This window comes from Marmota monax, unplaced genomic scaffold (assembly GCF_021218885.2).
Source record: "Marmota monax isolate L192 unplaced genomic scaffold, Marmota_monax_Labrador192_F-V1.1 WCK01_AAM20220418_F8-fsc01682, whole genome shotgun sequence".
NCBI classification, from domain to species: domain Eukaryota; kingdom Metazoa; phylum Chordata; class Mammalia; order Rodentia; family Sciuridae; genus Marmota; species Marmota monax.
Window position 1 is genome coordinate 499 of NW_026694863.1, and position 15,051 is coordinate 15,549.

Here is a 15,051-nt window from a genome sequence, read left to right on the forward strand (position 1 = left end):
TCTGAAGCAGGAGGCCAGGAACTCTGATCTCAGGGAGTAGCTTGATCCCTTTGCTTTCCAAGGATTGGAGTTTTTATTTAGGGAATGGAGTTTTTATTTAGAAAGGGGGATCTGGAGGAGCCTAAGGTAATTTCAAGGCACAAAGCACTTCAGTGGAAGGGCAGGCCCGGGTCTGGTGCCACACTGCACAGGAAGGGTGCAAACAAGAGGAACAGGGAGGTGTATTGGATTGGGGGTCCCCACAGTGGCCATGGAGGACACCAGCAGCTCTAGTATAGTGATGAGGGCTTGGAGCCAGGCAGACCTGGCTGATCCCTTTAGGAATCGTGTGCCTTTCACATTCTCAGATTTCTCATTTGAGTGATGATACAGGTCTCTTGGAAAGGTCAGAGACAACATACGTGAAGGCCTATGCAGTAGAGGGTGGGTAGGTATTTATCATTAACCCACATTTCTTCAACCTGATTCCCTGATCCCAACACTATGAGAAAGTTGTTCCACATCTTCCCTAAGTCAGGGGTCATGGTCCTTTCACTCAAGGATCCCTGCTTGTGACAGTCAGATGAATTAGAGAAGGATGGATCCTGGATGTGGCCATTAGCATCTGCTCCCCCAAACCCTGGGAACAGCCTTTTTCCTGGATTGCTTTACCATGCACATGTCCCAGGGCCTAGGATTCTGCTTGGCAACAGGAGACATGCTTGTGGGTACTCTGGGAAGTGGACCAAGAAAGGACTCTGCCACATGCCCTGGACTCACCTTGTCAAACCCTTTGAGTCCTCCATGCAGACTGTTGGGCCCATTGTTAACGGCCAGGTGATACTCCTTCCCATCCAATGTGAATGTTCCTTTGGCAATTCGGTTGGCCACCCTTCCAACCACTGCTCCAAAGTAGGGCTGCTTTTGGAGGTACCCTGAAAGGACAAGGATGACAGTGTTTTTTAAAACTTCAAACAGAAGAGGTGTCTTACACTGCTGCCTATCACTTTCTTCTTGAGGAAGCCGCAACTACCTACAAGTTGGCCATATCAAAGTCTTCATGAAAGCACAGAAAAATGGTATTTTTTTTTCACACCTGACATTTTCCTGTTCCAGAAGTAATAAATATTCATTACAAAAAGTTTTAAAGAATTTTATAACACACAAAGAAGAAATTTAAATCCTCCTTAATCTTATCACTCGAGAGAACCACTGTTAATATTCTTATATTTATCCTTCTGTCTTTCAGTGTAAAAAGTGCATTTGCTTCTTTTTATAAACTGGGATCTTAGTGGGAATGTTGCTTTATAATCTGCTATTTTCTGAGCCAATCAATTTTCTTAACTAAAAATTGGACTTTTGTGTTGTCTTGAGAGTAAACTATCTAATTCTTCTTTCTCTTTTCATGTTTTTGTAAAATCATATAATTAGAACATGTAAATATCTTTAATGAGAGTTAAATAATACCCAAGGACATAGAGTAGGATTGCCAGAGGAAATACAGGATGCCTAGTTAAATCTGAATTTCAAATTAAAAATGAATAATTATTTAACAGTATTTAAGTAAGTTCATAGTACTATTATAGATGAGACAGTATAAGTTGTTTACCTGAAATTTAAATCAGACTTTTATATTTTCATTTGCTAAATCTGGCAAACTTAATAGTGTAAAACATTTTAAAAGCCTTTCTTCACTTCTCTTCCTTCCTAATGTCAATCACTGTTAACCGTTGGGAATGTACAATTTTTTCAAAAATTGAATTAACTACATATAAGCATCATGCAAGAACATAAACACATGTATATTCTATACAGTTATAATTGAGTTATACACATTGTTCTGTAACTTTTCATTTATCAAATATCTTAAGGTTTCTCCCTGTTACTACCTATCTACCACATTCCTTTGATTGCTACAGGGCATATTGATGAAAATCAAATGTTGTTGGGCTTTTTTATTTTTTGGTGGTGGTGGTGGTGGGGGTTATAAAAAGCAAAGCTCCATTGTTGTAGTTACAACTTTGAACAAGGGCATATTCCAGTAAAAGTACTTAAAGTACTCTTCTTAAAGTTTTTCTCTTCTTAAAGTTTACTCTTCTTAAAGTTTTTTTAAGTTCTTCTGTGGTTTTCCATGGAACAGATTAAGATTTGGAGACAGTTTGTTTTTGCATTTTCACCAAAATTCCTTTCTGTTCTATTTCTCACTCAAATGCACTCTGGATTCCATTCTCCTTTCCTGGGGTACTCTGTATCCTCCATGTCTAGTTAGGATTAGCAAAGAATGCAATTCAAACATATGACCTATTTTTCAGACCCTGAATCAGCCAGTGGCTGGTCACTGTTCCCATTAGGCAACTGGTTGGGCACAAGTTAATCATTCTCTTCCAGGTCCTGTTCCTTCCTCATTAATCCATGGTGCCTCAGAATCTTGTAAATGAACTATTATAACAGCGGACACTTAGTACTTTCTAAGTCCCAGACACTTTCTCAGGGCTCTACATTTAATTCATTTCATCCTCAGAACATTTCTCTTAAGTAGATACTATTATTGCCCCAGTTTACTGATGTGGAAACTGAGGACAGAAAAGTTTAGTAACTTGCTCTAAAACACTAGTTAGCAAAGGAATCAAGACTTGAATCCAAGTAGTCTGGCTCCTAATCCATACTTTTAAGCATTGCTTACCAGTGGTCCCTTCCAGGAAAGTGTATAAATGCTCAATTCCTCATATACGATGTGGGTAGCATTTGCATAAAATCTATTCACATCCTCTTTCTTCTTTCCTCAGTACTGGGGATTGAGTTACACCCTCAACCCTTTTTATTTTTATTTTGAGACAAGGTCTCACTAATTTGCAAAGGCTGGCCTAGAATTTGCAATTCTCCTGCCTCAGCCTCCTGAGTATCTTGGATTACAGGTGTGTGCTACTGCACCTAGCTCCCCCCATATACTTTAAATCATCTCTAGATTATATATAATCCCTAATACAATGCAAATGCCATATAAATAGTTTTTGTACTTTATTATTATTTAGGGAATGACAAGAAAAAAAGTCTAAACACATTTAGTACTATTGCAGTTTTCCCCAAAATATTTTTGATCTGTGGTTGGTTGAATTCACTGATGCAAATCCATAGATACAGAGGGCCAACTGTATTTAGCAAGCACCAGGCATCCTGGTTGGCCCATCTAATCACCGTCTCTAGGCACTGGTGGGGTTCATTGCTCCGTCAGTTCCCACTTTCTCCCCACCTTCTACTTTCTGAAGCTGTAGTTTTCAAACCCCTTAACAGTGGTTAAACAAAAGGAGTCCAAAAGGCAAACAACCTCTTCTTGGTTTTGTTTCATCTTCTCTTTAGACAGAAAAGGGGATAATCCCTCTCCTGCCCACCATCAGGGGTCATGGCTGACACCTCTATAACAAAAGACAGGTTGACAAGAGAAAAGCATATTTGATTATAGTTTCACGTGACACAGGAACCTTCAGATTGAAGACTCAGAGACCCAGGGTGAACTAACCATTTTTATTCTTAGGAGAGATGAAGCATGGACAGCCATTTAGAAATAGAACTGGACAAAAAGGGTATTTTCTGAAAATCATGGCAGACCCTGCAAGGCCTGTCTGCTCAGATTCTTCTTGGCCTGTGTGAACAGCAATCCTTCCTCCCAGCTACGAACCAAGACCCTTTCTAGAACAGGGGTCCTAGGACCTACAATTGAACAAGAGGTCAGAGAATTTTTTTTTTTATGGCTGACTCTTAGAGAGAAAGTGTGGTGTGTGTGTGTGGGGGGGGTTAGAGTAATATTTCTAGCTTTTATCTTGACTTTGGGGAAAAGGGGGTTCTAGTTTTTATGACCTGCCTTGGAGAAGAGCAATCCTAGCTTCTATGGCTTGCCTCAAGAGAAGGCCAGAGGGAAACTTTGCTTTGAGGTTGCTTCTGCAGACATCAATTTGGGATGTCTGAGCCCAATAAAGTTTAAAAATGTAAAGAAAAGCAGATTGTCTAAACAAACAAACAAACAAACATACAACAACTGGCTGTGGCCATTTTTAGTCCGATCTCAATTTTTTCCACAAGTGTACCCAGAGCCCCCATCCTCCACCAGAGGTATACTAGGCCTTGGAGACAATCTGACAGTAAAGCTCCTGCCACACTGGCTGTCAAGAATTCCCTCAGAAGCCACGACTCCTGGCAACAGTTCATCAGCCTGTGGAGATGAGAAGTACCTGCCAGTTCCTTGGTTTAGACTAATAGTTTTTAAGAATTAATCCATTAGGGCACTAAGGTTGTGGCTCAGCAGTAGAGTGCTCATCTATGCAGGTAGGGGGCCCTGGGTTCTATCCTCAGCACCACATAAAAATAAAGTAAAGGTATTGTGTCCAACTACAACTAAAAAATAAATACTAAAAAAAAAAAAAAAGAATTGATCCATGAGGACGGAGAAACCACTTATCCAAGCTGTCTCTGAAAAAACCTTAACAGAACAAATAGATTTCATACTATTTTCAAATGTAATTAAGCATTTGTATCAAATCAGTCTTATGGAAAAATGAAAATCCCCAAATTCTGAATAAGGAATGACTAAATAAGGAATAATAATAATAAGGAATAATAATAATAAGTTATTTTTCATTGCAGAAAATTCTGTTTTATGTGAAAAGTTCAAAGTTCCTAGGTCAAGCCACGAATACTGATTTAATCAAATCAGCTGCTGAGGTGGGAGAAAGAGGATTGGGAAAGTCTGCTCCTTTTCCTGGGCAAGGCACTGGCCAGAAAAAATCAATAATTGCTTAAGCATGGTATATGGCCCTTTCCACTCCTCTAACCTCCCAAGATCCCCAACTATGACACCCGCCTCAAAAAGCCCCAACCTTCACCAGAGTGCTCTAAAGTCTGAAATAAATTATTCACTACCCTCCCTCAAAACAACCCAGCAAGATGGTGCAAAACCTATAATCCCAGCTGCTCAGAAGGCTGAGTCAGGAGTATTGCAAATTCAAGGCCAGTCTGGGCAACATAGTAAAACCTATCTCAAAAAAAAGTACATCTATATCCATATCTATATACGCATATATATAAAACATATAACTATACACATGCATTTAATTATATATGCATACATTATAATAAGTAATATACAATATATTACATATTATACATCATTACTATAAATATTATTTATTTATAATATTATAAATATTAGTATGACAATTATACAATAACAACATTATAATATTATATGTATAATAACATAATATTGTATAGTATATAATTTAATTATTATATATACATATATTAAATATATATGCACATATGCATATGTATTTAATTAATTTTTTAAAACTCCAAACAACATTTATTACTTGAATGACTGTCTTTTGGTCAGATGAGGAAAATAACCGAAGTTTAATTGACAAGCATTCTAATTATCCCAAACATGTTATATATTTTTAAAAGGCTGTTGGTTGCCCAAGCTGAAGCTCCACATAATTTTTTGCAGATTTAACAAAGTGAAATAGAAAGTTCTAGTCGTATGATGGAAGGTATTTGGGGGCAAAGGAAAGAAAGCAGACACATCTCCGGTCAGACACATATCATAGATCATAGTGCACTGAATCATCATAATCCATTTGTTTCAGGGGAGGCACTGCTCTGAAGAGGTTAAAAAAAAAACTTGCCCAAGATGTTACACAACATTAAAAGACAAAGTGGGGAGTCCTCAATGCTCCCATAAAGGTACTCTTAGGCATTTGAAATATTACACTGCAGTCTCTAACCTGATTGCTTTTATCCCCACCTCCTCTGCTTAACCCAGGTTTCTAAAAGCATTTTTGTTTCTTTATTTATTTATGAAGTTCTGGGGATCCAGCCCATGACCTCACATGTGCTGGGCAAGTGCCATAATGACTCATGGCAGCAATAGATGGCTGTTTGGTAGTAACTGGGGGAAATGAAAGAAAGGACTCTCATGGATTTTATGGGTAAGTTGTTTATGCATGTGGCTTACAAGCAAACATTCTCATAACAGGCTTGAAAGGAGTCATAGGGACTGTAGGTGGGACACAGATAAAAAAGATTTTTAAAGAAAAGAAATGGTAGCAAAACTCACAGAAGGTTTTTTTTCTAGGTCATACCTAAAAGATCGGATAATTTACTCTTTAGAATCCTTCAGAAGAAAGATCTCATTTTCCCAGAGAGAAATCGAGCCATTCTGACCTCTGGTTATGGCTGTCATCCAAGCATTTATATAATCTATCTGGGAAACTGGAGAGTGTTCACATCCAACCTGGCAGTTACAAAAGGACTATGTCTCATCAAATTACTCATGCTTAGCTCTCCCTTGTAGCTCAAAACACTTTTGGAACATGATAATGTCAAGACAATACCTTGCTCTGTCAAATCTTATTACTTTAAATTATTTACCTGTATGTTTATATGTACTCACATAATCAGACATTTTAAAAGAATATAAAGAAGGTCCTTTCCTACACCTTAACTATCCAAGGTCCTTTCTTAAGGACAACCACTGTGGCTAGTTTTCTTTTAGGGATGCTCTACCACTAAACTAAATTGAAACCCCTTTTTACTTTTTACTTTGAGACAGGGTCTCACTAAATTCCCTAGGCTGTCCATGAACTTGAGATCCTCTTGCCTTAGCCTCCCGTGTAGCTGGGATTACAAGAATGCATCACTACGTTGAGGTTAGTAGTTTCCTAATATGGCTTTTAATAAATTAGAATTAACCAAAATAGTAGCAGAGAGCCATTTCCTACTTTCTGATTGAGGCAATATGCTTCCTATTATGACATATGTGAAGTCTTATCTTTAGCAATACTAAAAGACAAGGCCTTATAAAAGAAACTTGGGTCCATTTATGGTAACCTTAAAGATGGCTGAACATATCAGAAAGTGTAATTTAATATACTGAGGGTGTTTTCCCCTTATATTGTCTTTTGAAAATAGTTTTCTTTCCTTTTAAAATAATTAAATTATCTGAATTGTAGCACAGGAATGAAAATGTCCATCTTGGACCAGCACCAAGAAGAATATTTGAAATGCTTTGATTTAAATTGGCGTTCTGTGAAGCTGTGGTGCCTTCTGCTGAGAAAATGCCACTGAACATTCTCAACATATGTTGGTACTAGGGAGGGCAATAAAATACCAGCTAGATCACTATAATCTAGGGGAGCTAACGTGTTTTCTTCCTTTTAAGAACATTTGGGAAGGATTCTTTCACCGAGACTCCCACAAGGTTTACAGTCTCACACAGGATTATGTGAATGTCTTTGCACTTCCACACCTATCAAGAAACTGGTGCTTCCTGGGTGTCATGTCATCGGGAAGCTTGTCGTCACAGCTCACATTCCATATGAATTCCAAAGATCTTTGTGCTTTTACATTCATGTGACTCTTAGAACTAAAAATTTCAGGAAATAAGAGAGGTGTGCATATGTCTGCAGGGGGTGGACAGTACCTTCTGAATGGTGATAAGGGATGGTACCCACAATTTTATATCCCCAATTTTTTTCCGTGGATCAGGAATTCCAGGTTAAATATCCAATTCTCCTTTGACTCCCCTGAACAATTTTGCATGAGTCAGGTAAACTCTTTGAGTTGCGTGTGGTGGGCAAACTGTGATCCCAGCTACCTGGGAGGCTGAGACATGAGGATTTGGAGTTTGAAGCTGGCTTGGACAATTTAAGGAGATCCTATCTCAAAATTAAAATAAAAAGGTCAGAGATATAGCTCAGTGGTATAGCTCTTGCCTAGAATGTGTAAGGCCTAGTACTGAAACAAACAAACAAAAAATAGATGCAATCTTTTGTGGTTCTATCTGCAGCCTATAGCAGAGACAAGTGACTCGGCAAAGTGATTATAGAGAATCCTCTTTGGTCACTTGCCTGCCCTCTCGGCTTCTAATTCTGAAGATGTGTGGAAGGGAAGTGACGCTGATCTTTCTCACATCCCCGTACCTTCCTACAGTCAGCCTCCTGTACCAGCCTCCTCACTTAAGTTGCTGCTAAAGAAGCATTTTTGTTTGTTTATTTGAGGTTCTGGGGATCTAACCCAGGCCTCACATGTGCTGGGCAAGTGCCATAATGACTCATGGCAGTAATAGATGGCTGTTTGGTAGTAACTGGGGGGAAATGAAAGAAAGGAATCTCATGGATTTTATGGGTAAGTTGTTTATCTATGTGGCTTACCAGCAAATATTCTCATAACAGGCTTTGAAAGAAGCCGTAAGAACTGTAGGTGGGACACAAGTAGAAAAAATTTTAAAGATAAGAAATGGTATGCAAAACTCACAAAAGGCATTACTGTTTTTTTCCTAGGTCATACCTAAAAGATCATATAAAGAAAACTGTGGGGCTCCAGGGCTGGTGAAGACAAGCAGAGGTGATCAATAGGACCTTCAGCAATATTCTTACAATGCAGAATTTGTCCACACCCATCAGCCAGCAGAGCTTATTAATTCTCAGTTTCCCTTCGCCAATTTTATTTCAGACCCCAGTTTCTGTTTGGTTACACTGCAGTGCCAAGAGATAGAACCATATACCCAATCTCTTGCTACAATCCAACTGCAGTTGTAATTATACATTTATGGAGTTATTTGGGTTAAAAACCATCTCCTTAGCTAAACGGCAAGCTCTGTGAAGGGGGGTGGGCGTGGAGGCTTGTCTGTGTTGTCGAATGTGTTACCAGAGTTTTAAAATGCATGAATTAACACATGATCCTAATTGCCCACAGACCCCAAGGGGAGAAAGTCCATCTAGTTAGAGGTGGTCTTCTCCCTTTCCGTCAGTACATGCTTATTGAGCGGCAAGCAGGGTGGGCTGGGCTGGGCATCATAACCAAAACAGCCAAGCTCTCTGCTGAGCCTGCACTCAGCTTAAGTCATGGAGCATTTCTGGGACAATCAGTCTTCAAAGAGAATCTGATGAAGAGTAACTAGTAGACGCAAGTCTTTGCTTTTCCTTCTTCTGAAAAGAGCAGAACCGGAAGAAGAAGGAGCCACGCCCCCGTTGCCAGCAGTTCAAAGTTTGCTCCAGGATTGCTGGAGTTTGGTCTCACTTTTTGCGTTAACTGAGGCAAAGCCTGAATGGATAACCAGCAGACAAGAAACCAAGTCCTTTAGCTACTCGACTTGGAATCATTCTGGGTTTTCATTTTTCCCCCCAAGCTCCGGATCGCCACACTGCCCTGTTAGCCAACCCACGCACTCCCCAGTTAGATCGTCCCAAGATCACTCAGGGACTTTGACCTCAGTCCCTTGCTCACAGGCGGCCGAAAGTTCGGGGTGCGTGAAGGGTGGTCCTGATCATCCCCTCCGCCCGGGATTGGTGGAACCCACCTTCCAACTCGCCAAAGCCAAGAACCACGTCGGAGGCTTTCCCCTGCCTGTCTTTGACCTCCAGAGCGGTGATGGTGCAGCCCCAGGAAATGATGTCCACTTTCAACAGGTCTGATTGTAGCTGGAACTTCTCCACTGTCCCTCCTCCGGAGGGCAGCTCTCCAAACATTGTTCTGGTCACCGAAACCATGGGGAAAGTTCGGGGCGTGCAGCTACTCTGTGCTCTTAGAACTCCAGCAGCCGAGTTGAGGCGCTTACTGCAGGAGGGGCGGGACTCCGCTCCGCTTCCCTGCCTGGATTTAGCCAGTGACCACTCCTGCCACAAATATCCTCTGGGGCTTTTCCATATCCTTCCTTTGCCTGAGGTGACAGAAAGGCAAGCCAAGCGTTTGCTGACCCTGGCTGCACTGCATGTTGGGAATGGTAGTCTTTGGGAGGTGAAATTGCATTTTGGAGCCTGTAGTCTTTCAAAACCCAAATCTTGAGTTCTCTGTGTCCCATCCCCTTCTCCTGCACACTTTTTCAGCGTGCAATGATCTGGTCATTATTGTTGATGGCTGATTGTCAGACAAAGTACTGGAAAATGCAGAGAGCAGACTTAGGGACAAAGAGGCAGATCTTGGAGAAAATTCTAGTTAACACTTTGATGCAGAACAAAGAGTACAGAGGTAATTTAGAGAGGGGGTAGGTCATTGCAGGCTTCTTAGCACACTGATTGAAGATGTGCTCTTTTTGTAACACAGGATGAAGCCCTAGACATGGTCCTGATGGAGTCACTCCTGAGGAACCTCCTCAGACTGCTGGCAGGCATTAGCAACCTAGACAGGGTCTGGTAGAGGGGTTAGGCCCTTCTTTGGAGGTGATCAGAGATAGCTTCAGACTTTCTTTTCTTCAAGGAGGAGCCATGGGTAGATACCCATTTTGTTTCTGAAGTCCAAAGTCCCTTTAGGAAAGGATTAAGGAAACATGTAATTATTGTAGTCCCTATAAAGGTCAAGTACTGTACCTTTGTTGTCTCCTTTACAAGTAGGATGAAGTCCTTAAGTATATACAGATGGGAGAGGAAAGACACTGAGGTCATTGAATTCTTTTCTTGCTTTAGTGGGCCTCATAATTAAAGGCAGATTCCTAGGCCCACTCCTGCAATTTCTGATTCTGGGAACCTAGGACAAGATTCAGGAATTCTCATTTTTTCCCAACCCTCTGGTTATGCTAATGCAGATTATCTGGGTCCAGACTTGAAATATTGCTTTAAGGTCTGATAACTAACTCAGATATTTTCTGCCAAATTAGGCTCTGATGGCAGAGGACTAAACCCTAAAGGACTATGAGATGAAATACAGGCATGACTGTATGCATTCTTTGCTAAATGTAGCAACTCCAGAAGAGTGTTGGCCCTGGAATGGAGGGGGATACTAGGAGCCTAGAGACATGTTTTGTTCAATCCCTCTGCATACCTATCCCTTGTGCTTTGCCCTGCATTTGACCTTATTCCTGGATGCTTCAGACAGTGTCCAACTACACTGTGGTGAGTGCAGAAATCATCTGTGATCAGGAAATCAGGGGAACTGGGATCATGTTCCTGTAATCAGATGCTAATAAAACATAAAACTATCTCACATCCTTTTCTGCCTGTGTAGCTTGAAGGAGTATTTAGCATTCTTGCCACAAAGTCTCAATTCTTCGTCACTAAACAAGAATTCTAATAGCAAAGGGAAAAAAAGAAAAAGAAAAAAGACTTTTCAACAGGCCTCAGTCAAGCACAACCTATAATAACAAGAAGACCCAACCAAACAAGTCAAATTACAGACCGCACCACACTCATACAATAACCGATGGGCGCTCTTGCATGCTGCTTCGTCAGAAATTATCATAAACTCTGCAAGTCTCATCAGCCCACTTACCATTTGTGCCTGACTCATACACAAGCCCTTTTGGTAATGCTGTGTGAGCAAGTATGTCTTACAATCTCTTCTGTGAGCAGGAAGACGGCATCTTTTTTCTTGGCCTCCTGTTCTCAACATTCTGCAAGCTCATGCTGTCACAGAATGAAAGAAATTTGTTTGAGTGGCCATCTCTGAGTGTCGCCAGGGGAGGTCTTGTTGCTTGACTTGGTAGAAAAGGAAACATATCAGGATTTCTTAACTTCATTTTTGTTTCACTTTGAAGTGAACCAAGGCTTGGACCCCACCCCCACCTCCTCATTCTACACAGAAACTGCAGGGTCTGCTGTTTCTGGGACCTCTTAGCCCCCAGCTCATTCATAGAGATGTTGTTGAAGCCTTAAGCCATTGACAGGCTGCTACACAGAGGAAATTCTCTAAGATTCGATAATTAAAACCAATATACAGTTTGTCTATAAGAGACCTGGAATAGGTTACTGTGCATCTGTTCTCTTTCTCATTCCTCTAAACTCCATGATATTTCAGTTCTCTTCATTGGGCACTTTGTATTCACCATCTGAACTCATTTCTTATCTTTTGTTATCATTTCTTATGTTTTATTGTCATTGTTTACTCAACTATTGGCTTCTTGACTCCATATTTTGACTTACATAATTTTTTTGTAACCCAAACTCATTGTATTTGGTTTTAGATGAAAATCACTTGTATCAGGAAGCCAGAAATGCCTAGAAGAATCAAGTTAATGGGAGTTATATTTCAATTCAATTTATCAATTTTGGAGCAGCTGCCAGGGAATGTATTGTGGGGGACACGTGAGAAGTGTTTTAGGAAGATGGACTCAGTTTGGCTATATGGCATGTTGTTCATTTGTCAACTATTCTGTGAGTATGTGATGGACATTATGCTAAGTTCTGGTTATACCTTTATAAGTAAAAACATGATTTTTGCATTCAAATAACTTATAATTTAATGTGATATAATCCTCATCTTTATCCCCACAAATACTTCAGTAAAAATCTTCAGAATTCACTATTAACTAATGCTGGATGAAACAAAGTAGCTCTGGGCCTAGCTTCAGGTTTTGTAATTTCAGGATTGCTCAAAGATGGCAAGTCATATTGGGATTATTTTAGAATTTCCTAGCACCAAGCACAGTGACTGTTACATATTAGATGCTCAGTAAATAATTATTAAGACTAAGGGTATAGCTCAATGGTTAGAGTACTTGTTTAGCATGCATAAGGCTCTGGGTTTGATCCTCAGCACTGCAAAACTATTGAATGAATATACAATACATCAATCTGTACAAATAATGTTGTGAAGAATTGGCTGTTGTATCAGAAGACCTGAGTTCAAGAGACACCAGCACTTACTGGCTTGGTAATTAGCTCAACCACTCTGAATCTTAGGTCCCTCATCTATAAAATGGGAATAATATCACATGATCAATCCATCCAATTATTTCTAATTGAATAGTAGTAAACTAAAGTGCTAAAAATTTACTGGGCACTGTGTTAAGCACCCCTGACTCAGGCACTATTATCTGATACAGAAACTGACACTTAGGTAAAAAAACTTGTTCAAGGTCACAGGATTAGTAAATCAGGAAACCCAGATTTGATCCTAGGTAGCTTGACTGCAGAGATGGGAGCACTAACCCACTTCCTTATCTGCTGTCTGGTATTGTGATCAGGTGAGAATATGGATTCCAAAGCACTTTGTTTATTCTAGTACTTTATAGTAATGTAATATGTTCATCTTCTAATTGTAAGGTAATTGTAAATTTTAAAAAATTGGTTTCTTACCTGGTTCAGTGGCACATATCTGTAATCCCAGCTACTTAAGAAGTTTAGGCAGGAAGATGACAAGATCAAGACCAACTACTGCAACCTGGAGGGAGGGTATCTCAAAATAAAAAAATAAAAAGCGTTGGGGATATAGCTCAGTGGTAAATCACCCCTGGGTTCAGTTCTCAGCACTGAAAATAATTTAAAACAAACAAACAAAACACACAGAAAAACAAAGAGGGCTTTACCATTGAGCTACATTTCCAGTCATTTTTATTTTATATTTTAAGATAGACTCTAAGTTGGCCAGGCTGGCTTCCAACTTATGATCCTTCTAAGTTGCTAGAATTACAAGTGTGTGCTACTGCACCAAGCATGGTTTCTTGAATTAGTTCATGATGGGCTCACGAGGTTATTACATTTACTTACTTAAGAAAAGAAGGGTCCAAGAAGAAGAGTTAGTCCTTAGCACCCACAAGTCCTAGAAACAAGGCATTCATCACCTCTGGACCTACTTCATATTAATTTATTTATTATCATAGGTTACTGTGGTTTGAATTTGCCTCCCAAAAAGCTGTATTGGAAGATTAATACCGGTACAACAGTGTTGGGAGGTAGGGCCTAATGGGAGGTATTTAGGTCCCAAGGGCTCCACCTTCACAAATAGATTCATGCTGATTATAAAAAGGCCTGAGGCTATGGGTTTAATCTTTGTCTCTCTTCTTGCCTTCTCTAGCCCTTCCACTTTCCATCATCGGATGATGCAGCCAAAAGTTCCTCACCAGATGCCAGCCCCTTTGTCTAGGACTCCCCAGTCTCAAAAACATGAGAAGTTAATTTCTATTGCTTAAAAAGTATTCGGTGTATGGTGTTTTGTTATCTCTTCACAAAATGTACTAAGACGCATCTCCTGCCAAAAGAATGGAAGCTCAAAGAGAATGGAAAATGATTCCCCCCTGAAAGCCACTGCTTGAGGTCACAAATATCCAGTCATCTGCTCCTAGAAAATAGATCCAATGCCACAATGAATAAGAAAGAGTTTGCTTAAGATTTGTGGGAAAGCAGGAAAGAAGTAAAATCACACAGCACTCAGGAACTTGAAAATATTTTGAAAGGATCTTCTTTTCTCCCAGAGTTCCTCTCCCCAACCAATTGCCTCTTTTGCACAGCTTAATAAATATCCCTTCTAAAAATCATTTCAGAACCTTGCTTTGCATTTGCCATCCAGTAACACAGCAGTTCTGTCCTTAGTTCAAATGTAATCATATGATCCCTTATGTGTATTTCTTAGGGTTCTCAGTTTATCCTACCACCATTATTAATGGATTCTTGCATGTATTCCCAGAAAATTATCATGCCTATACAAAGAGATGTGTTCAGCACACACATAAAACACACATACGTATGTACACACACACACACCCCTCCAGGACACACAGCAGCATGAAGTACTCTCCAGCCAGTCATAGTGGGTTATGATTTACAGAGGCCCACACTTTCCTAGTTGTCAAATATTTTGAATGTCATGGCCATGTATAGCCTCTTTGAAAACATAAGCAGCTGAAAGAATTAAAAATAACTATCTGAGATGAGCGAGAGTAATAGCTGGGTAAAGGTAGAAAAAGAGACTATTGTATAATTATTTTAATAGTACTTGTTTTTCAATTATGTGTATGCATTAATTTTGACATAAAAATAATTTGGAAAATAACCAAATTTGAATATAACATATGATTGCTGATAAAACAAAAGTATATTATACTTAACTCTTCTGTTAACTGTCTTTTGTTACTCCACTACAGAGTTTGGATTTTTTTCTTTTTTCTTTCTTTCTTTATTTTTAAATTATGATGGACCTTTTTGTTTTATTTATCTATTTTTATGTGGTGCTGAGAATTGAATCCAGTGCCTCACACATGCTAGGCAAGTACTCTACTGAGCCACAACCCCAGCCCGAGTTTAGATTTTTTTTGTACCATTTTTTGTAGACTAACTTGATCCTTATAATAACTGCAGAGTATTCCACTTA

At 39.6% G+C, this 15,051-nt stretch overlaps 1 protein-coding gene and 1 long non-coding RNA gene across 2 annotated transcripts; one reads left to right on the forward strand and one right to left on the reverse strand.

Annotated features, from left to right (window-relative positions):
- Positions 1–582: 582 nt before the first annotated feature.
- LOC124080530 (galactose mutarotase) lies at positions 583–9,713 on the reverse strand. The gene is made up of 2 exons (XM_046426459.2): positions 9,332–9,713; positions 583–914 (listed from the first exon to the last, which is right to left on the reverse strand). The coding sequence occupies exons 1-2, from the start codon at positions 9,519–9,521 to the stop codon at positions 598–600; spliced, it is 507 nt and encodes a 168-aa protein (XP_046282415.2). The 5' UTR covers positions 9,522–9,713; the 3' UTR covers positions 583–597.
- Positions 9,329–14,218, forward strand: LOC131423490 (uncharacterized). Its single transcript, XR_009225131.1, has 4 exons — positions 9,329–9,440; positions 10,625–10,859; positions 11,927–12,116; positions 13,759–14,218. It is a non-coding gene; the product is annotated as an uncharacterized LOC131423490 (long non-coding RNA).
- Positions 14,219–15,051: the final 833 nt, after the last annotated feature.